General features: G+C 42.2%; 1 protein-coding gene across 2 annotated transcripts; it reads right to left on the bottom strand.

Moving 5' to 3' along the window:
* Positions 1-1,379: 1,379 nt before the first annotated feature.
* On the bottom strand, positions 1,380-23,824 carry LOC128690929 (trypsin-1). 2 transcript variants are annotated; one of them, XM_053779713.2, is made up of 11 exons: positions 23,692-23,824; positions 17,303-17,467; positions 17,066-17,179; positions 16,728-16,948; positions 14,300-14,371; positions 10,412-10,445; positions 8,654-8,759; positions 5,490-5,597; positions 5,002-5,156; positions 4,057-4,229; positions 1,381-3,644 (listed from the first exon to the last, which is right to left on the bottom strand). In XM_053779713.2, the coding sequence occupies exons 2-11, from the start codon at positions 17,394-17,396 to the stop codon at positions 3,459-3,461; spliced, it is 1,263 nt and encodes a 420-aa protein (XP_053635688.2). In that variant the 5' UTR covers positions 17,397-17,467; positions 23,692-23,824; the 3' UTR covers positions 1,381-3,458. The 2 variants fall into 2 exon arrangements, with proteins under 2 accessions (XP_053635689.2, XP_053635688.2); XM_053779714.2 differs by lacking the exon at positions 14,300-14,371 and having other exon boundaries at positions 1,380-3,644.
* Between the last annotated feature and the right edge of the window lie 934 nt (positions 23,825-24,758).

Raw genomic sequence — 24,758 nt, 5'->3', positions numbered from 1 at the left:
CTACTATCTATAGATATACCTATAGATATACCTATATATATATATATAAATATATATATATATATATATATATATATATATATATATATATATATATATATATATATATATATATATATATATGACCTTATGAGAATGGAGGAGAGAATAAGCGATCTTGATGCCCATGATGCTCTGTATCTCCTCACAAGGTGTCTTACTATGCCAAGACTCACTTACTTCTTGAGGTGTGCACCCTCTTTTGACAACCCAACACTCGATGAATATGACGCACACCTGACATCAACTTTTAAGAAGGCACTGAACCTGTCACTAGAGGATGAGCAATGGGATCAGGCAACCCTCCCAGTGCGACTGGGAGGTATAGGGGTGCGTAAAGCAACGCATGTTGCTTTACCTGCTTTTCTGTCTTCGTGTTTGGCTTCCAGTGCATTAGTCAAGAAGATAGTGCCCGAACGCTTGAGAGACTTGGTAGGAGCTCAAGACCCCAGGTTTACTGAAGCAGCAATTCGGTGGGACACCCTTACAGACTCCTCCAGTAGACCAGCTCCTCCCAAACAGCACAAACAGTCCCACTGGGACAAACCGATCATGGAAAAAATCGCCAACACAATGCTCTCCAATGCTTCAGGAAAGAACAAAAGCGTCCTGATGGAGCCACTATGCTACCCTGGAAGGATGGAAAGCAGATTGCCTGGGACTACACCTGTGCTGTCACATTGGCAGACACCTACTTGCCATACTCTGTAGTGGAAGGGGGTGGAGGTGCCAGCCACAGGGAGACCCAGAAGATCCGAAAATATGAAGACCTTCCCCCTTGCTATAACTTCATTCCAATAGGGTCGGAGACCCTTGGAGCATGGGGCAAGTGTGCTCTAAAGTTCCTCAAAGAGCTGGGTGAAAAGCTCATCATAGAAACCAAGGACCACAGGGCGACCAGCTTCCTCTTTCAGAGACTCAGTGTTGCGATCCAGAGAGGAAATGCCTGCAGCATTCTGGGCACGCGGCCCACCGCAGGGGAGCTGGACGAAGTATTCGAGATGTAGCTCTGAGTTACCTATGTTGTTTTACTTTGTATCATATTTTTGTGAATGTTTTGTCAATGTATTTTGTCTTTAAATAAAATATATATACATAATATAGGGGGTGGTAGGAGAAAATTCTCAAACAGCTACAGGGAGAATCTTGAGTTTTCCCTGAAGCAAGTTTATTCTTTTCTCTGAGGATGAGGGTCCCCATAACAGTTCTAGAGGTGGTACCTCCCTATATATATTATATATATATATATATTATATATATATATATATATATATATATATATATATATATATATATATATATATATATATATATATATATATATATATATATATATATATATATATATATAATGAATTTTCATTGTTTCTTTACATATATATGTAATCTTCAATACATAATGCAGGTCCATTTATTCTTGCCTCAGTCTGTGATGGAGATACGTATATTCTTAAGAATTTTTTTCTTACGTGCATTTGAGAGGCCATTCTGAATAATGGTAATTCTCAGGTGATAGTAACTCCAGTTCTGTTGGAATAAAAGTTGTGGAGCTTCCGTATCTGATGAACGATTAACGAAACACTTAACGATAACTTCATCACACTGCTGAAGTCTCCCAGCTCAGACTGACACATTTCAGCAATATATCTGAAATCTATCTCATGTAATAATGTTTAAGAGGGACACGGCTAAGTTTCTTTCGCATTGTGTAACTGTTATAACGTATAAGGTGGCAACATACTGCTGATTTATCCAGTTTTGCTATAAAAAAAGAAGTGCATCGTTATACTGAGATCCAACTCTTATCTCTGGAACAACTCTGACTTTCTGTAAATGGTGTACTGATTGGGTGAGCAACTCAACTCAGCTCTCGTATCCTTTTCTCTTCCTTCTCCTCCTTCTCCTCCTCCTTCTTTTCTTCTTGTTTGTATGATTTGTTTTGCTTCAGTTTATCTTATTACATTAATATAAGAGATCCATTGTTTACTTCTCCCCCCCATCCCCCCATTACAGTTACATTCGTTGTTTTCCTCTGAGGTTTTTCCAGCGTCACCTCCTGGACCAGCCGCCGAGCCAGCCTCACCTCCTGGACCAGCCGCCGAGCCAGCCTCACCTCCTGGACCAGCCGCCGAGCCAGCCTCACCTCCTGGACCAGCCGCCGAGCCAGCCTCACCTCCTGGACCAGTCGCCGAGCCAGCCTCACCTCCTGAACCAGTCACCGGGTCAGCCACTTCCTGAACCAGTCACCGGGTCAGCCACTTCCTGAACCAGTCACCGGGTCAGCCACTTCCTGAACCAGTCACCGGGTCAGCCACTTCCTGAGCCAGTCGCCGGGTCAGCCACTTCCTGAACCAGTCGCCGGGTCAGCCACTTCCTGAACCAGTCACCGGGTCAGCCACTTCCTGAACCAGTCACCGGGTCAGCCACTTCCTGAACCAGTCACCGGGTCAGCCACTTCCTGAACCAATCACCGGGTCAGCCACTTCCTGAACCAGTCACCGGGTCAGCCACTTCCTGAACCAGTCGCCGGGTCAGCCACTTCCTGAACCAGTCACCGGGTCAGCCACTTCCTGAACCAGTCACCGGGTCAGCCACTTCCTGAACCAGTCACCGGGTCAGCCACTTCCTGAACCAGTCACCGGGTCAGCCACTTCCTGAACCAGTCACCGGGTCAGCCACTTCCTGAGCCAGTCGCCGGGTCAGCCACTTCCTGAACCAGTCGCCGGGTCAGCCACTTCCTGAACCAGTCACCGGGTCAGCCACTTCCTGAACCAGTCACCGGGTCAGCCACTTCCTGAACCAGTCACCGGGTCAGCCACTTCCTGAACCAGTCGCCGGGTCAGCCACTTCCTGAACCAGTCACCGGGTCAGCCACTTCCTGAACCAGTCGCCGGGTCAGCCACTTCCTGAACCAGTCGCCGGGTCAGCCACTTCCTGAACCAGTCGCCGGGTCAGCCACTTCCTGAACCAGTCACCGGGTCAGCCTCCTAACAAGTCTGGACTTGAGTCTAGCACTTCATACTCTATCATCTGTTACAGTAACTAAAGTATTATATATTTAGGTTTCTGAAATGAGTTTTCAGGTTCGTTTTATGAGTAAATACTGCTGAAGCTGCACCGCTGATGTGCACGTCCGGCGTTATACGAGAGTCACTACTGTCACCATTTTTTTCTCCACTTTAGAAGTCTGCAGTCTGTTCGAAAAGTTTATACTCCGTCTCCAGTCTTCTTTCTCCTTAATTTTTTGTAGGTTTGCACTTGCTTGGGTTGAAATCCAGTAACTGTTTGTCTCATATTCCCTGTACACTGTCAGAGCCTTCAAGTAACCTTTCAGATTATGTGTGTGTGTGTGTGTGTGTGTGTGGGTTCTTTGGTTTACAGTCTTATCTGTATTCTTTAAGATGCTGTAGTGAAGGTGGTCACTCGGTGCCTAGATCCTCAAACAAAACGCTGTTTATGAAGGGGATGTGATCAGCGATGCTAATAAAGAGACCAGGTAGCCTGGAGACGCCGCTGCCCCGGCAGGAGACACCGGCGCCCACTATCCCCACCAGGAACCGTCGACCCTCATCATCATCCAGGAAGAGAGGACCTCCTGAGTCACCCTAGGGAGGAGCAAGACGCAGATATAATGTAACTATCTCGAATACTTTCTGTGTGTAGTCTCCCATCATACCTGTCCCTAAAGCTACGTACTGACTCTGTGACTTATTTTTCTTTTGAACTCGCATCTATTCCTCATTTCTAGCCTTTTCAGAATTTTGAAAATTTTTCGCCTCTATGTGTATCGCTGTAAAATTGTAACTAGTACTAATTCTATCGATTTTATTTTAAATATTATTCCTTAAAGCGAACAAACTTGTTATAAAAATTCCAGTGATCATACTACTGATAGACACAGCCTGGTTAACCAGGCTAGCGCCACATGAGCCTGGCCTATGGCTGGGCTCTGGGAGTAGAAAGACTCTCGAAACTCATCAACAGTAACTGTCATGAAGTACAAGGAGAAAGCTATACCTGACAAGCACTCCTGTTGGGGAAGCTGGCGCAGATGATGTCTTGACTCTCCAGCAGGTTAGGGTAGAGAAGTCTCAGCTGAGGCTCGTAGTCCTCGTTCTTGTAGATGTTCTCACACTCTGCCGTGCCCACCACCTTCAGCTCCGCCTCCTGCAGGATGGGGGACTGGTGTGCTGTTGCCCAGCACCATCATCAGTTAGTAATGCAGATAAATGGTACAGAGAACAGACAAGCTGATAACTTAGACATAACTTTCTTAAGTGAAGGTTACTTGTCAGTCACAACCACGGTATTGTAACTCATTCTTCGTGGTTTCCGGTGTCTCCAATGATTTACTGGCTGACTGATATATTAGACACATGTGCAACACTTGGGTAGTTTTATTGTGAAAACGGTGCGCCACACAGTGGCTTCATCAGTCCAATACAAAGGAAAACAGTGAAGATCAGATGGAGTTTTAGATAATCAGTCCCTCAGCCTGGAGTCGATGTACTCAACCAAGTGTTGTACATGTGTTTAATCTATCAGTCAGCCAGTAAATCATTGGAGACACCGGAAACCACGAAGAATGAGTTACAATACCGTGGTTCTGACAACTGACAAGTAACCTTCACTTGAGAGAAGAAATTGTGACGATGTTTCGCATTTGTCAAGTCACAGCTGATTCTACCCTTGAGGCTAGTAAAAGGCTCTTGATCCAAGGGATTGAAGTTGCCAGTCCTTTCTCTGGATGGAACCTGATATCTCCGCCTTTATCTCGACTAAGTCGTATTTGCATCAACTTAAAAGAATTCAATTCAACTAACTTAGATTTGTTTGTTTCATGGTAAGCGCTAAACCCATGTGGGTCATTCAGCTCAAGCCGTGGTGGAGGCTTGATCCTCCGTCAAGCTTCCTTCACAGATGGGTGCCTTGTTGTCAATGTAACTCTTGTGAGATACTCACTGGCATTAATGAGGCCGAAGCCAGCGCCGGTGACGAGGGTCTTGGGCTTCGGACGCTCCCTCACTAAGCAGTACGGGAACACGAACTCGTTGTAAGTGATCTTCTCAACTGTTTTGATCATAGCGATGTCGTTGTACCTCACACGGGACTCCGGGCTGTGGTGGACACGAAAGGAAAGCGGGGTTAGCACACTGTAACCGGGGGTCAGGACATGGGGGGTTACAGTCTGTATCTGGGACTCTGGACATGGTGTTAGGACACGGGGGTTTTGTGAAAAGGTTGAATGGACTGTTGTCACAGGGAAACGTATGTTTATGATTGATCGGACTCTAGAGATGTAGGTATTAGGACAGTCCGGGTGCACATAGGTGAATATAAAACAGGCCGGGGTGAGCACAAAGCACCCAGGGGCGAGCACACAAACACACATGTGCAGAAAAATCTACGAAGAAAGCAAGAGATTAACACAGGATCCCCACAATACTTACTCATACTGTGGATGGACAATAATCTCTTGGACATCGTAGTCGACTGGAGCTGAGTTGTTCTCGTTGTCGCTGCTGAAGTCTAGTTCTCCAAGCCTCACGGCGTTTAACCTGAGATACACGATAAACAGCGTTTAACCTGAGATACACGATAAACAGCGTTTAACCTGAGATACACGATAAACAGCGTTTAACCTGAGATACACGATAAACAGCGTTTAACCTGAGATACACTATAAACACAGCGAAGGATACATCTTTCTCTTTTTTTTTTTTTTAGCTATGGTTAGACTAGATTTTGTTAGGTAAGAGGACACATGTGCGACATTTTTTTATTGTGGCAACGTTTCGCTCTCCAAGAGCTTTGTCGGTAATTATACCAACATTATTACAGATTAGATTTGGGTATAAACCTTAGTAATGTACAAACAAATTGGTTTAGAAAGACACGTGACCAAACACAAGGACATATTTATGAGAAAACTTTTCGATCCTGGGACCTTGATCACTTCTAGCATGGAAAGGTTAAAAAGACAGTATATATAGGGGAAGAGTGAGGTGTGAGTGACACATGGACAGTGTGATCACATGACTCCTGTGTTGTTGAGTACTTGGTGCTTTGCTTGGTTGAGTATCACGTATGGCTATGTTTTAGAAACTTTATAGTTTCCAGTATTATGTTCTATGATGTCGGTGACGGCGATTAGCGAGGCTTTCAGACGTCGTATGCGTCTAAAGTCTTGTTCGGTGAGGATGAGTTGTGCCTCATCCCGATTCATCAGATGTCCCGTGGAGTCCCTGTGGAGGACACAGGCGTACCTTAAGTCGTCTCTGTTGCTGGCGTTTCAATGTTCGTTCAGGCGAACTGTTTTCCCTACATATTTCTTGGGACGGGATGGTGAAGACGCCCGCTGTGGAAGTTAGAGGTGTGGGGCTACGTTTCGTAGTGAGGTCTCTGATAAATGTGTTTATGGTAAAAACGTTTATATTGCTCTTAGCAAGTGCTTGGCGAGTATTCTTGGCAACATCACCGCATGAGAGCACTATGACTATGAGCACTATGAACTGCTTAGAGGACTGTTCCATCGGGGACTTATTGAAGACAGCTCGTACCTTGAGTCTGCAATCCTGGATAAATAAAAATGGAAACTGAAGACGTGTGAAGGCTTGTGTTGCCTAGATACATTATTCTTCACGGAAGCAAGGGCTGGAGATACGAAGAAGCCAATAAGGCCACCTATTTTAATGAGGACTGTCTTAGTGCCAAATGAAGTGTATAAGATTGTCCTTGTTGGTTGGTTTTCTATACACTTTGAAGAGAAGTTTATCACTGTCGGGAGACCTGCAACAGGAGGACGTCGAGGAAAGGAAGTTTACCATCTTTTTTCGAGTTCAAGTGTAAACTTTATTGATGGCTCGACACCACTGATCACTGGTTTCTTCTTGAGAGTTCTTCGCATCTCCAGCTCTTGGTTCCTTGAAGAAGAAGGTTTCTACATAACACAAACCTTCACAATGGGACAGTTGATGAATTGAGATGAGGCACAGTTCGTCCTCACCGAACAGCATCTTAGACGCAGACGGTGTCTGGAAGCCTCGTTAACCGTCGTCACCGGTACCATAGAACATAATGCTGGAAACCACAAAATTTCTAAAATATTAGCATACATGATACTTAACCAGGCAAAGTACCAAATACCTAACACAGGAGTCACGTGATCACATTGTTTACCCGTTCTCATCCTTATATGATAATTTTTTCAGGTCACCATGCGTCTCTCACACCTCACTCTCCTCTATATACTGATTTTAACCTCTGTATGTTAGAAGTGATCAAGATCCCAGGACCGAAACGTTTTTAATAAATGTCCTAGTGTTTGTTTGTCTTTCTAAACCAATTTGACGGTATGTATTACCATATTTTCTTCATCCGATATTATGAGAGATATATTGGAATACATATTGTTTGTTAGTTCTCCAATTCAGCAGCCTAGCCTAACTATGGGAAAATTGCAGTAATGTAACTAGCACTGATTACCTCAAACTCCTTCTAATCTTCAACATTCTTCTTTATTTAGGACTGATGAAGCTACTGCGTGGCGAAACATTTCCTCAGTAAAGATACCCAAGTGTTGCACATGTGTCTAATTCATCAACTTACGGGTTTTCTGAACCATTTATATACATGACGGCATCCGATATTACTATCATATTAAGTGTGGGAGAAGCAACGGTGTATACGAGGAACAAATAAGATACGAGTGAGTGGGGTTGGATTTAAGTGGGACTTGCATGTTAATTAACAGGGTTATCAACGCTTATTCCTTGGATAGCACTGAAAATGGGTTGGGCAAATGTTTTTGTTAGAGGGTTTGGATTGACTCAAGAAATCGTAATGACACGATTGCGAACAAACCATACCCCCGGCCGGGATTGAACCCGCGGTCATAGAGTCTCAAAACTCCAGCCCGTCGCGTTAGCCACTAGATTTGGATTTGGATAGACTTGGATTTGATAAAGGTCTGCCTTGCATGGGACAGTAGGCCCTCTGCAGTGTTCCTCCATTTTTGTATTCTTATGTTCTTAAGAACGCCTATAACCAGTTTCGAGTTTATTTTTTTTTCCAACTTTGCACCTCGGCCTGAGGTCAGACCTCCTTGATAAACGCTTGGTAAAGTAGGCTGTTGAGACCAGCAGCAGGTCTAGACAGCCGTCACAGGCAGGCTAATGAGCTGGTGGTTTAGGTTACTCTTGAAAACCTCTGACATTGTTCCGGCAGTATTAGTAGTATTTACTATATATCTGTCATCACCTACTCTCTATCTGGCGACATCTATTGTATACTGACGTCATCTCCGTCTCGCGGGGTTACGTCAATGAGTCTTGTTATCAATTTTCGAACACATCAGTAATCTAAGAGTGCTGACGAAGGTGTTCAATCTTAATTAACCAAATTAGTGTTTCATATTAATAGCCAACAATTCAAAGAAGGGGAGAGAAACTCTGGTCGATGTTTCGGGCCGTCCTGGACAAAAGTATTAAGTGATTTGACAAAGGACTTAGACGATTCGAAACGTCGACTATAGTTTTCCCTCGAGGAACTGCAGATTGTGAATTGTTGGAGCTGTGGTGCTGTGTACTCATCAGCGAAGCGGTTCAGAGCGTACGGGTGGTTAAGGTCGAAGATGCAGTGTGCTGCGGTCACCAGGAAGCGGTCGGAAACCACGGTAGCGCCGCAGAAGGCGTCCGTCACCATGACCGCGGCGGTGCTATCTGTAACACAGGATACACATGAAAACACACATACATACACACACTAATACACACACGCACTAACAGACACACACACCAGGAGCTGAGTCTCGACCCCTGCAACCACAAGACGACTACCCGAGGTGTGGAAGGCAGCAAATGTAGTCCGAATTTTTAAGAAACGAGACAGACACGCAGCGCTGAACTACAGATTATCAGAAGAGTGGTGGAACACTTAGAAAGGAATGATCTTATACACGACAACCAACACGGTTTCAGGGAAGGAAAATCCTGTGTCACAAACCTACTGGAGTTTTAAGACAAGGTGAAGGAAGTAAGACAAAGAGAAAGAGAGGGAGAGAGGGGTAGATTGCTTTCTCTTGGACTGCAAGAAGACTTTCAACACAATTCCACACAAGAAATTAGTGCAAAAGCTAAAGGATCAGGCAAGTATAACAGGAAAGGTACTGCAATGGATCAGAGAATACTCGACAGGAAGGCAACAGTGAGTCATGGTATATGACAAGGTGTCAGAGTGGGCGCCTGTGACGAGCGGGGTTCCACACGATTCAGTCCTAGGACCTGTGCTATTTCTGGTACATGTGAATGACATGGCGGAAGGGATAGATTCAGAAGTGTCCTTGTTTGCAGACGATGTGAAGTTAATGAGGAGAATTCAATCGGATGAGGATCAGGTGAGATTACAAAGGGATCTGGACAGGCTGCAAGCCTGGTCCAGCAACTGGCTCTTGGAGTTTAACCCCACCAAATGCAAAGTCATGAAGACTGGGGAAGGGCAAAGACAGATTACAGGCTAGGGGGCCAAGGTCTGCAAACCTTACTTAAGAAAAATGATCTTAGGGTGAGTATAATCCCGAGCACATCTGAGGCGCACATCAACCGAATAACTGCTGCAGCATATGGGCGCCTAGCAAACCTAAGTATAGCGTTTCGATACCTCAGTAAGGAATCATTCAAGACTCTGTACACCGTGTACGTCATGCCCTTATTGGAGTATGCAGCACCAGTTTGGAACCCACACCTGGTCAAGCACGTCAAGAAATTAGAGAAAGTGCAAAGGTTTGCAACATGACTAGTCCTAGAGCTAAGGGGTATGTCCTAGGAGACGAGGTTAAGGGAAATCGACCTGACGACACTGGAGGACAGGAGGGATAGTGACGACATGATAATGACGTATAAAATACTGAGAGGAATTGACAAGGTGGATAGGAACAGGATGTGCCAGAGAGGGGACACAGAAAGAAGGGGTCACACTTGGAAGCTGAAGACTCAGATGAGCCACAAGGATGTTAGAAATCATTTCTTCAGTCACAGAGTTGTCAGTAAGTGTAACAGTCTAGAGAGTGAGGCAGTGGAGGCAGGATGTATACATAGCTTTAAGTAGAGGTATGATAAAGCTCATGGAGCAGGGAGAGAGAGTGGACTTAGTTGCGACCAATAAAGAGGCGGAGCCAGGAGCTATGACTCGGCCCCTGCAACTGCAAATAAATAACAAAAAGACACAATACCATGACTGGAAATGCAACTGCAATTAGGTAAGTGCAATTAGGTAAGTAAACACACACACACAATGTAATATGTAAATTAAATGAAGGTAAATTCATTGCTTTTATTTACATTATTACAGAAACAAAAGAAGAAAAAAATCTTACTTTCGGTTACGGGAGACGAGTCGTCAACAGGTCTCTGTAATGAAAATAATTACCACTAAGTTTATATAGATTGTTATCAAGGAGATTGTGTGACAGGGGAATAATAATATTAATAATAATAATAATAATAATAATAATAATAATAATAATAATAATAATAATAATAATATGTTACTATTATTATTATTACTACTACTACTATTATTATTATATTCATTGGACAGCTCTAAACCCATTTGGATCACACAGCGCTTGGAGGGATAGGAGGTAATTAGGCTTACGCCGAGGAAGTGGAGGGTAGCTCCAGCTCCCGGGATCAAGAGCCATTCACTATCAACGAGACACTCCCTTGAAAGCCTCTTAATAAAAAAAACTCCAAACTTGGAAAAGACACAAGTAACACCTGGACTCAACATAAGTAACACCTGGACTCAACATAAGTAACACCTGGACTCAACATAAGTAACACCTGGACTCAACATAAGTAACACCTGGACTCAACATAAGTAACACCTGGACTCAACATAAGTAACACCTGGACTCAACATAAGTAACACCTGGACTCAACATAAGTAACACCTGGACTCAACACAGTAGTCGTCTTCAGTCAGGTACAGAGGCAACAGGTGTAGTACTTAACTGAAGATATCTACTGTGTAGGCGAAACGTTGCAACAATAAAGATAATTAAAGATGTGAATCGTGGAGTCAAATCTTGTTGCCATGGTTCCTAACTCTAACCTCTCAGATGACAAAATTAATTTTAACACGATACATTATTCCCGACCAAGTCATTAATGGGCGACTTTGATAAAATGCTTGACAATAAAGTTGACGGGAGTCAACACTATGGATGTTAATGGTGATCACAGCAATGAAAGTCAGATGATGCCTCTTGAAAGTAATAGAAAAATAAGAAATATATTTTTTTCAACAAGTCGGCTGTCTCCCACCGAGGCAGGGTGACCCAAAAAGAAAGAAAATCCCCCAAAACGAAAATACTTTCATCATCATTCAACACTTTCACCTCACTCATACATAATCACTGTTTTACAGAGGTGCTCAGATACAACAGTTTAGAAGCATTTATAAAGATACAATATAAGTGACCTGAAATACAATATCAGCGCCACAATTATATATTTACCGTCCTATTACATATCCCTCCAAACTGCCAATATCCCAAACCCCTCCTTTAAAGTGCAGGCATTGTACTTCCCATTTCCAAGACTCAAGTCCGACTATATGAAAATAACCGGTTTCCCTGAATCCCTTCACTAAATATTACCCTGCTCACACTCCAACAGATCGTCAGGTCCCAAGTACCATTCGTCTCCATTCACTCCTATCTAACACGCTCACGCACACTTGCTGGAAGTCCAAGCCCCTCGCCCACAAAACCTCCTTTACCCCCTCCCTCCAACCTTTTCGAGGACGACTCCTACCCCGCCTTCCTTCCCCTATAGATTTATATGCTCTCCATGTCATTCTACTTTGATCCATTCTCTCTAAATGACCAAACCACCTCAACAAACCCTCTTCAGCCCTCTGACTAATACTTTTATTAACTCCACACCTTCTCCTAATTTCCACACTCCGAATTTTCTGCATAATATTTACACCACACATTGCCCTTAGACAGGACATCTCCACTGCCTCCAACCGTCTCCTCGCTGCTGCATTTACCACCCAAGCTTCACACCCATATAAGAGTGTTGGTACTACTATACTTTCATACATTCTCTTCTTTGCCTCCATATATATATATATATATATATATATATATATATATATATATATATATATATAAAAATAGGAGAGGAGAGTTATTAAATGGAGAGTTAGAGGTATTGGGAAGATGGAAGGAATATTTTGAGGAATTGTTAAATGTTGATGAAGATAGGGAAGCTGTGATTTCGTGTATAGGGCAAGGAGGAATAACATCTTGTAGGAGTGAGGAAGAGCCAGTTGTGAGTGTGGGGGAAGTTCGTGAGGCAGTAGGTAAAATGAAAGGGGGTAAGGCAGCCGGGATTGATGGGATAAAGAGAGAAATGTTAAAAGCAGGTGGGGATATAGTTTTGGAGTGGTTGGTGCAATTATTTAATAAATGTATGGAAGAGGGTAAGGTACCTAGGGATTGGCAGAGAGCATGCATAGTTCCTTTGTATAAAGGCAAAGGGGATAAAAGAGAGTGCAAAAATTATAGGGGGATAAGTCTGTTGAGTGTACCTGGTAAAGTGTATGGTAGAGTTATAATTGAAAGAATTAAGAGTAAGACGGAGAATAGGATAGCAGATGAACAAGGAGGCTTTAGGAAAGGTAGGGGGTGTGTGGACCAGGTGTTTACAGTGAAACATATAAGTGAACAGTATTTAGATAAGGCTAAAGAGGTCTTTGTGGCATTTATGGATTTGGAAAAGGCGTATGACAGGGTGGATAGGGGGGCAATGTGGCAGATGTTGCAAGTGTATGGTGTAGGAGGTAGGTTACTGAAAGCAGTGAAGAGTTTTTACGAGGATAGTGAGGCTCAAGTTAGAGTATGTAGGAAAGAGGGAAATTTTTTCCCAGTAAAAGTAGGCCTTAGACAAGGATGTGTGATGTCACCGTGGTTGTTTAATATATTTATAGATGGGGTTGTAAGAGAAGTAAATGCGAGGGTCTTGGCAAGAGGCGTGGAGTTAAAAGATAAAGAATCACACACAAAGTGGGAGTTGTCACAGCTGCTCTTTGCCGATGACACTGTGCTCTTGGGAGATTCTGAAGAGAAGTTGCAGAGATTGGTGGATGAATTTGGTAGGGTGTGCAAAAGAAGAAAATTAAAGGTGAATACAGGAAAGAGTAAGGTTATGAGGATAACAAAAAGATTAGGTGATGAAAGATTGAATATCAGATTGGAGGGAGAGAGTATGGAGGAGGTGAACGTATTCAGATATTTGGGAGTGGACGTGTCAGCGGATGGGTCTATGAAAGATGAGGTGAATCATAGAATTGATGAGGGAAAAAGAGTGAGTGGTGCACTTAGGAGTCTGTGGAGACAAAGAACTTTGTCCTTGGAGGCAAAGAGGGGAATGTATGAGAGTATAGTTTTACCAACGCTCTTATATGGGTGTGAAGCGTGGGTGATGAATGTTGCAGCGAGGAGAAGGCTGGAGGCAGTGGAGATGTCATGTCTGAGGGCAATGTGTGGTGTGAATATAATGCAGAGAATTCGTAGTTTGGAAGTTAGGAGGAGGTGCGGGATTACCAAAACTGTTGTCCAGAGGGCTGAGGAAGGGTTGTTGAGGTGGTTCGGACATGTAGAGAGAATGGAGCGAAACAGAATGACTTCAAGAGTGTATCAGTCTGTAGTGGAAGGAAGGCGGGGTAGGGGTCGGCCTAGGAAGGGTTGGAGGGAGGGGGTAAAGGAGGTTTTGTGTGCGAGGGGCTTGGACTTCCAGCAGGCATGCGTGAGCGTGTTTGATAGGAGTGAATGGAGACAAATGGTTTTTAATACTTGACGTGCTGTTGGAGTGTGAGCAAAGTAACATTTATGAAGGGATTCAGGGAAACCGGCAGGCCGGACTTGAGTCCTGGAGATGGGAAGTACAGTGCCTGCACTCTGAAGGAGGGGTGTTAATGTTGCAGTTTAAAAACTGTAGTGTAAAGCACCCTTCTGGCAAGACAGTGATGGAGTGAATGATGGTGAAAGTTTTTCTTTTTCGGGCCACCCTGCCTTGGTGGGAATCGGCCGGTGTGATAATAATAATAAAAATATATATATATATATATATATATATATATATATATATATATATATATATATATATATATATATATATATATATATATATATATATATATATATATATATATAGGATGGGGTCCACAGGCCAAATTAGCACTTACGTACATCGACAGTAGGAACAGTTTTAGCAGCAGCAGCAGCAGCTCGGAGGGCCTCTAGCTGGTCTGGGAAGATGATCTGCAATATACGAGGTAACAGTGAACACTGAGGAGTTAACACCAGCAGTGACACGAGGTAACAGTGAATACTTCGAAGTCAACACCAGCAGTGACACGAGGTAACAGTGAACACTGCGAAGTCAACACCAGCAGTGACACGAGGTAACAGTGAACACTGAGAAGTTAAAATCAGCAGTGACACAAGGTAACAATGAACACTGAGAAGTTAACACCAGCAGCTACACGAGGTAACAGTGAACACTGAGAAGTTAAAACCAGCAGTGACACAAGGTAACAGTGAACACTGAGAAGTTAACACCAGCAGCTACACGAGGTAACAGTGAACACTGAGAAGTTAAAACCAGCAGTGACACAAGGTAACAATGAACACTGAGAAGTTAACACCAGAAGCTACACGAGGTAACAATGAACACTGAGAAGTTAACACCAGCAGCTACACGAGGTAACAGTGAACACTGAGAAGTTAAAATCAGCAGTGACACAAGGTAACAATGAACACTGAGAAGTTAACACCAGCAGCTACACGAGGTAACAGTGAACACTGAGAAGTTAAAACCAGCAGTGACACAAGGTAACAGTGAACACTGAGAAGTTAACACCAGCAGCTACACGAGGTAACAGTGAACACTGAGAAGTTAAAACCAGCAGTGACACAAGGTAACAATGAACACTGAGAAGTTAACACCAGAAGCTACACGAGGTAACAATGAACACTGAGAAGTTAACACCAGCAGCTACACGAGGTAACAGTGAACACCGAGAAGTTAAAACCAGCAGTGACACAAGGTAGCAGTGAACACTGAAAAGTTAACACCAGAAGCTACACGAGGTAACAATGAACACTGAGAAGTTAACACCAGCAGCTACACGAGGTAACAGTGAACACTGAGAAGTTAAAACCAGCAGTGACACAAGGTAACAATGAACACTGAGAAGTTAACACCAGAAGCTACACGAGGTAACAATGAACACTGAGAAGTTAACACCAGCAGTGACACAAGGTAACAGTGAACACTGAGAAGTTAACACCAGAAGCTACACGAGGTAACAATGAGCACTGAGAAGTTAACACCAGCAGCTACACGAGGTAACAGTGAACACTGAGAAGTTAACACCAGAAGCTACACGAGGTAACAGTGAACACTGAGGAGTTAACACCAGCAGCTACACGAGGTAACAGTGAACACTGAAAAGTTAAAACCAGCAGTGACACAAGGTAACAGTGAACACTGAGAAGTTAACACCAGCAGTGACACAAGGTAACAGTGAACACTGAGAAGTTAACACCAGCAGCTACACGAGGTAACAGTGAACACTGAGAAGTTAACACCAGCAGCTACACGAGGTAACAGTGAACACTGAGAAGTTAACACCAGCAGCTACACGAGGTAACAGTGAACACTGAGAAGTTAAAACCAGCAGTGACACAAGGTAACAGTGAACACTGAGAAGTTAACACCAGAAGCTACACGAGGTAACAGTGAACACTGAGAAGTTAACACCAGCAGCCACACGAGGTAACTGTGAACAGTGAGGCTTCAACGCAGCATTATATTCCAATATTTAAAGAAAGTAAAAAAAAAAAAAAAAAAAAAAAAAAAAAAAAAAAAAAAAAAAAAAAAAAAAAAAAAAAAAAAGAATATCCCAGGAATATTTACGAGACAACAATAGACCCAAAGAAAACTGATGGGGCATTTTACAGTAAGACAGAGAGACATTTTCATGACAAAAGTGGTCATATTTAAGCCATTTACCGAAATGAAAACACACAGAGGGAGACAGAGAAAGGGAAATGGTGTCAGAATCTTCAAGTACAAACACTAATCATAACTCACCATATGGTAATAACGAGATTTCAAACAATTCACGGAACTTGTGGGGTTTAACCTCATGCCAAGTGAGTTTCAGGACTCATTTGCCATGGGTTCCAATTCTTCATCCCTCCACCAGTTCCCTGATTTACAAATACCAATGCAAATCTTTGTTCCAAAATTTCTGTATAAAACATATGAACATGTGATCAGAAATCACAACAGAAGCCCAACAAAAATATGAACAACAAAAATTGGAAAGCCACACAAGATATTAACATTTTAAAGAAAATGGTAGAATTGGATTGTATATGGAGCACGGAATTTTTTTTAGCAAGAACAATAAGAGAAGTAGCAATGTTTATGATGGTAGTGTGTAGCAACAATAAATTACGATCCCCTGTCAAGGAACCTCTCTTGAAGGGCGAAAGTAAGTATACATTCGTTCAGTTTACCCTTCTATCTTATTTGTTTTTGATATTGCTTATTATTACAGTCGTTATGAGCATGTAGGTGTGCTGGCGAGGCAACAGCAGCACTAACCGTGTTCCTGGAAGCAGCAGCAGCAGCAGCGGCTCGCAGCTCCAGTAACTTGTCTGGAAAGATGATCTGGCGCACCCTCCTTCCCCTGCTGCTGCTGCTGCTTTTATTACCGGTGTTCCTCCTGCTGCTTTTATTCCTGCTACTGTTCCTCCTCCTGCTAGTGTTCCTGCTGGTGCTGGTGCTCCTACTGCTGGTTTTGAATACATCTCCTCGCCCACATTCTGGAAAATATAATTCTCCAGAAATCAGCCATCAAATGACACCAACTCCAAAAATGGAATTAGGTAAAAGGAAATCCCAAACAGATGGGTATAAGAGCCACGAAGAGAGAGACTCACCTACACAAGCGTTGCAGCTGAGAGGACACACCAGTTGTAGGAACTTGGGGTGAGTACGACAGCGTCCCTGCGTTGCCCATGCCGGGCACTCCTTAGAGCTGTCTACACAGGCACCTGCATCACGACAACACTCTTGTAGTCAACGCATTTTAAGGAAAGGGTCGAATATAAGATTTAATTTCAATAATTTGTGGATATCTAAGTGTATATAATCCTAATTCTTTTTCTGTCACTCACTATTACGGTGCTGTGGGGAGGCTGGGTAGACGAAAGTGAGCAGCAGTAGCAGTGCCACACACACCACAACACCAGGCACCAACCTCATCACCATGATGATACAGTCACTAGGGCTAAGAAAGTAAGTCAGAAGCCCAACTCGATTCTCGATCCTCGCTGTGTAACCTGGAAGAGTGCGAGGTGTGTTGGGCTCCACTGAGGGTAGAAGAGAAGGTAGATTCGTGGCCGGAGAGCTGACCAGACAGCTCCTACAACCTAACATTACATGAATTTACTGCCGCTCTGTCGTATTACTTAAAAAAGCACGTACAAAAAAATGTATGAAGATACTTTTTACATTTTATTTTATTTGTTTGGTTTAATGGGTTTAAAGTATATCTACTACACGAGGTTAGGTTAGGTAAGGTATGTCAGGTAACATGACAAGACAAGTGTTTCCTGACGCGGGTCATTAAAGCGTCATGTCACTGTACATCTCCACTTAAGGAGGTGTACAGTGACATTATTTTTTTTAATAATTCACATTAAGCGCTAAACCCATTTGGGTCATTCAGCGGGTGTCTCGCACTCTGTCTGCTGAGTACGAGACAGACGCGCTTCCTCTTTGTACTAGCCTATTTCTGCTTCAGTTTCTAAAATACGAATTAAACTCTAAAGGAACAAGTACTGAGAAATACACTACCTTCGGTGTATATAAACTGATATACATCTCGGTATATACACAGATATACACAGGATTCGGTTTGCATACTCCTGGTTTTTTTCCCTTTATATCACATCACTAATAAATTATATAACAGCAGTCCTTTATACCTAACATCCTTAATCGAAGTAAGCCACACCTCTTGGCTTTCATGGGTTACTAACCCTCAGTGGACAATAATCAAAATAAAACTCTCTTCTGTATCTTACATTACAGCAACCATCTTCATCTTCCATTACAGGATATTACAGCAACATCTCACAACCGCAGGGAAGCATCTTAAAACGCTATTGCTGCTGCTGGTCCTCTTTCGTATTTAATGTAGGGAAAACCACCTGTCATGTATTATGATGTGATGTGGAATTTAAAATGGGGAAAGCCACCGAAAGGCCCTCAGTCATGTGGTTAAGCGCGGAAATTAATAATCTAGAAAAACTAACATTTAACCCTGATCTCTGCTCGGACATGGCAACAGTTGCAGTGCCAACTCTGTGGACAACGCTCTTACTATTTGGTGGACAAGTTGTAATAAGATGGTTATCATAATTCTGTACAAATGTGTGAGAGAAAACTCCGCGTCAGCACCAGTACCTGGGTCCACTCTGGATATCCCTCGCTCCTCCCCGGGTTATACCGCCTGGGTCCAGCCTGGATTTCCCTGGGTTATACTCTCTCCTGTTGTTGTCCTTGGAAAGAACTCCTTTCACCAGAATGGAATGTTTCAAGACAAAATAAGTGAAGGATACCTCACAGACTCGTCACCAGCCTCATCGTCACTTGAAGCTGTCTTCATGTTTGGTTGTATTATTTACGAGTCTTCCAGCCATCAACACGCCCAGCGTCTAGTAAGCTGACAATTTAACGTCATGAAAACTCAGGTGTGACCCCCTGATGGTCCTCCTGATCATGATGGACATGGATTATGTTCAGTCAGGCTGATTCCAGCAGTGACCTACTTTGTATACACTTTCTGTTACCCACACAGCTCCAGCCACCGTATTTGTCACTCCAGTAACAGGTATTAAGCATTTCCCGACCCCCTTTGCAACAATACATACAATATACATGGATAGGGCATTCTGCTTGAAGGATAGGAGTAGGAGGCAGAGAGTGTGTTTTCCTGGGGCTGGGGTGAAGGATATTGTTAGCCGTCTGGATGACATCATGAGAGGTAATGGGAGCAATCCTATTATCTGTCTCAGTGCTGGAGGCAACGATGTTGGCAGACGTAGGAGTGAGGACCTGATTAGCAGGTATAGGTCAGCAATAGAGATAATTAGGAGGAAGGGTGGGAAACCTGTCATATGTGGCATTTTGCCAAGGAGAGGAGTTGGAAATGAATGGTTGTCCAGAGCAATTGGTGTCAATTGCTGGCTGGACAAATACTGTAAGGAAAATGCGGTAACATTCATTGACAACTGGGACCTCTTCTATGGCAGAAATGACATGTATGCCAGGGATGGGGTTCACTTATCTAGGTGTAGGGTGGGAGCACTGGCCAACGCAGTGGAGGGAGCTGTTAGGTCTTTAAACTAGGAATAGTTAGTGGTATGGGTTTTGGCGGGAAAACTGTGAAGTCTCAGGGTAGTAATATGAGTACTAGGAGAACTAGTAATAGGCAAAATGAGGTGGATATTGGAAAGCCAGTGGCACTAATTGACAAGGACAGTAATAGGTTTAGTGGAATAACAGAAAGAAGCAGGAAGGGTAAAGAGAGAGGAGGGTCTTTAAGTATTTTTTACACAAATAGTCGCAGTGCTAGGAATAAGATGGACGAGTTGAGACTAGTTGCTAGTGCAGGTAACATAGATGTATTTACCATTACAGAGACGTGGTTTAATTCAAAAAGTCGGGACATGCCTGCAGAATGTCACATTCAGGGTTTTAAATTGTTCCAAGTAGATAGAAGTATCGGGAAGGGGGGTGGGGTGGCATTGTATGTCCGAGATCGCTTGAACTGTTGCATAAAAACGGGTATTAAGTCTGAAGTAACACATACAGAGTCTGTTTGGATAGAATTTTCAGAGGGGCATGAAAAATTAATTTTAGGTGTGATATACCGTCCCCCAAATTTAGATAGGGACCAGGGGAGACTACTATGGGAGGAAATTGTTAGGGCCACAAGGCACGATAATGTAGTAATTCTAGGAGACTTTAACTTTAGTCATATTGATTGGAATTTCTTGACTGGGAATTTAGAATCATATGACTTCTTAGAAGTAGTTCAGGATTGTTTTTTGAAGCAGTTTGTGACAGAACCTACAAGGGGTAATAACCTGCTTGACTTAGTTCTGGCAAACAATGAATCCCTTGTTAATAATTTAGAAGTTTCAAAGAACCTGGGTGCTAGCGACCACAAATCAATTACATTTAGAATTGAATGGAAGTATGATAGTAGGGATAACTCAGTAACAGTCCCAGATTTTCGCTTAGCAGATTACGATGGGCTTAGAGAACACTTATCATCTGTTGACTGGGGTAACGAAGAGAGCTATCAATATGACAGTTTTCTGAACACAATACATGCTGCTCAAAGAACGTTTATCCCTTATAAAGAAATTAGGTCAAATAGAAATGACCCAAAATGGATGAATAATAGGCTCAGACATCTACTAGGGCATAAGAAAGGAATTTATAGGCGTATCAAAAGAGGCGAGGGTCATCTTATGAATCAGTATATTGACATTAAGAGGGACATTAAAAAGGGGATAAGAAAAGCTAAAAGGGACTATGAAATTAAAGTTGCTAGGGATTCTAAAACTAAACAAAAAAGTTTTTTCCAGGTATATAGAACAAAAGTCAGAGATAAGATAGGTCCCCTTAAAAATAACTATGGGCATCTTACTGATAAAGAGAATGAAATGTGCTCGATTTTAAATAATTATTTTCTCTCGGTTTTTACACAGGAAGACACTAATAATATTCCGGTAATTAATTTTTATAGTGGGCTAGAAGAAGATAAATTATGTAACATCACAGTCACTAGTGAAATGGTTGTGAAGCAGATAGACCGACTGAAGCAAAATAAGTCACCGGGTCTTGATGAGGGTTTTTCAAGGGTTCTAAAGGAATGCAAAATGGAAGTCTGTGAACGATTAACTAATATTTTTAATTTATCTCTTCAAACAGGTGTAGTGTCTGATATGTGGAAGATGGCTAATGTAATTCCTATTTTTAAAACAGGGGACAAGTCGTTACCGCCAAATTACCGCCCAATAAGCCTGACCTCAATTGTAGGCAAATTACTAGAGTCAATTATAGCTCAAATTATAAGAAGCCATCTCGATAAGCATAGCTTGATTAATGATACTCAGCATGGATTCACAAGAGGCCGGTCTTGTCTAACTAATTTATTAACTTTCTTCAGTAAAGCTTTTGAGGCTGTTGACCACGATAAAGAATTTGATATTATTTACTTAGATTTTAGTAAGGCTTTTGATAGAGTTCCGCACCATAGACTGTTAAAGAAAGTAGCAGCTCATGGCATTGGGGGAAGGGTGCTCTCGTGGATCGAGTCATGGCTCACAGACAGGAAGCAGAGAGTGTCCATAAATGGGGTTAAATCCGAGTGGGGATCAGTAACAAGTGGCGTTCCACAGGGATCAGTCTTGGGCCCGTTGTTGTTTATAATATATATCAATGATCTTGATGAAGGAATTACTAGTTATATGAGCAAATTCGCCGATGACACGAAGATAGGTAGGAAAATTGATTCAAACGTAGATGTTAGGGAACTTCAGGAGGATTTAGACAAACTCTATTCTTGGTCAGAAAAGTGGCAGATGCAGTTCAATGTAGATAAATGCAAGGTTCTGAAGCTCGGGAGTGTCCTAGCACTTATAAGTTAAATAATGTAGAACTTAGCCATACAGATTGCGAAAAGGACTTGGGGGATATGGTAAGCAGCAACTTTAAACCAAGACAGCAATGCCTAAGCGTACGTAATAAGGCAAATAGATTACTGGGATTTATATCAAGAAGTGTAAGCAACAGAAGTCCAGAGGTCATACTGCAGCTTTATACATCATTAGTAAGGCCTCACCTAGATTATGCAGCTCAATTCTGGTCTCCATATTACAGAATGGACATAAATTCGTTAGAAAACATTCAGCGTAGGATGTCTAAATTAATACATAGCATTAGAAATCTTCCTTATGAAGAAAGATTGAAGACTCTTAAGTTACATTCACTTGTTAGACGAAGAATGAGGGGAGACCTGATCGAAGTGTAGAAGTGGAAGATAGGTATTAATAAAGGGGATATTAACAAGGTCTTGAGGATATCTCTCCAAGAGAGAACCCGCAGTAATGGATTTAAATTAGATAAGTTTAGATTTAGAAAGGACATAGGAAAGTATTGGTTTGGAAATAGGGTAGTTGATGAGTGGAACAGTCTACCTAGTTGGGTTATTGAGGCTAGGACTTTGGGTAGTTTCAAATTTAGGTTGGATAAGTACATGAGTGGGAGGGGTTGGATTTGAGTGGGACTTGCACATCGGAGCTTGTTTCTTGGGTGGCATTGAAAATTGGGTTGGTCAAATGTTTGTTAGTGGGATGAATTGTAAAGGACCTGCCTAGTAGGGGCCAACAGGCCTGCTGCAGTGTTCCTCATTTCTTATGTTCTTATGTTCTTATACAAACAAAGCCTTCATAATTTCACGCTCTCCACACTGACCTTAATATAACAAACTCTCAGAGAAGAAGAATGAAATACGAAAGGCAAATCTAATTTTTTAATATCTTTCCAGTATTGTTAGTAAGCTCTTGAAAAGTGCTCAACCAGTCTAGATTCATTAAAAACCTGAGCTGTTTATCATGTCATAAGGTATAAAAGGTGCTGTCACCGTTGGCACAGTCCCTGACACTACGGCACTACTAGTGTGTGTGTATGGTGTTAGGTATCACCTCCAGTGTTATTCACAACATTTGCAAGACTATCTATACATAGATAGCTATTACCTCACACTGAGAACCCACTACGTATATCAGTCTACTGATAACCACTAATAAACCACAACACCTATAGACCTTGTGTGATAAATGGTTTAAAAAACCGACAAATTGAAAATTGAGACGGTTATGCAATATATGGGACTCTATTGAGGAAACGTTTCGCCACACAGTGGCTTCATCAGTCCAGTACAAAGCTGAAAGGTGTAAGGAGAGGAGGGGTTGAGGTCATCAGTCCCTCGGCCTGGGCTCGATGTGTTCAGTCATTCAGTCTTGTAGAATGTACAGCATAGGGCTGTAGATGTGGCTCATATACTGTAGTCATCATGGGATCTTGATACAAAGAATTCTTCAAAACTTGTCCAACCATTGCACGAAGACTTATTTAGACTAGTGGATGGTACCACTATGACCCCTCTTTCTCCTGCTTCGCCTCACCTAACTACAGTATATAAGCCACTGCTACGGCCCTATGCTGTACATTCTACAAGATTGATGGACTGAACACATCGACTCCAGGCTAAGGGACTGATTACCTCAAACTCCTCCTCTCCTTGTACCTTTTTGCTTTGTATTGGGCTGATGAAGCCACTGTGTGGCGAAACGTTTCCTCATTAAAGATTCCCATACGTTGCATAAGTGTCTCAGACTTTACCTATAGACCTACCACTATCCACACTGATAAACCACTATTTCTAATACCCTCACAACACAGAGCAACCACTACACACACTAACCTGCCACTACCCACACAACACTGCGAGGAAACACTACACTGACAGCATCAAGAGAAGAGCACCTCAGCTATGCTCACACGCCACAGTCTGCTCACACACTGGCTCGCCTTCACACCTCAACCTACCGACTCACCCGTCCTATGGTAACTTCGAAACTGGTTATGTAATGCTCTCTGTACCCTTGTTTTCAATTACTGATGGGAAGCCTCAGGTGGGATGTAACTACAGTGGAATCTCTCAGTCCAGTTACAACGCCATTTTGCTCACCACAAGCGCATTTTAATTTAGCCTAATCCAACTAAATATATTTTAGATAAGTTGACAATAATTTAATAATAAGCAATCACAATGAAATATATTTTTTTTTCAAGTTCAGAATGATTTTTGCGAAATTACTGCATACACAAGTTTTCACTTGCCTTATTTGGCATGAAGAGTATTGCTATTTAAGCCAAAATCACAAGTTTTACCTATTGGCACGACACACACACACACACACACACACACACACACACACACACACACACACACACACACACACACACACACATATATATATATATATATATATATATATATATATATATATATATATATATATATATATATATATCGTGCCGAATATGTAAAACTGGTCAATTAGCAAGAACTAATTTAAAATTAAGTCCTTTCTGAAATTTGCTCTTATACGTTTAATGATATATTTTTTTCATTATTGATAATGTAAAAAATGTTAATTTTGCACCAAAAGGAACTTAGAAAACTTACCTAACCTTATTATAACAAGAGCAATTTATTTTAGCCTAACCCAACTAAATCTAATTTAGATTTGTTTATAATAATTTAATACTAAACAAACACAGTGAAATATATTTTTTTCGTTAAGTTCAGAATGATTTTGGTGAAATTATTGCATACACAAATTTTCGCTTGTCTTACATGGCAAGATGAACGTTGCTATTTAAGCCAAGATGGCAAGTTCTGCCTATTCGGCACGACATATATATATATATATATATATATATATATATATATATATATCGTGCCGAATATGTAAAACTGGTCAA

This window comes from Cherax quadricarinatus, chromosome 24 (assembly GCF_038502225.1).
Source record: "Cherax quadricarinatus isolate ZL_2023a chromosome 24, ASM3850222v1, whole genome shotgun sequence".
NCBI classification, from domain to species: Eukaryota; Metazoa; Arthropoda; class Malacostraca; order Decapoda; family Parastacidae; genus Cherax; species Cherax quadricarinatus.
The sequence above is the reverse complement of the archived record's forward strand: the minus strand, read 5'-3'. Positions and strand labels throughout refer to the sequence as shown.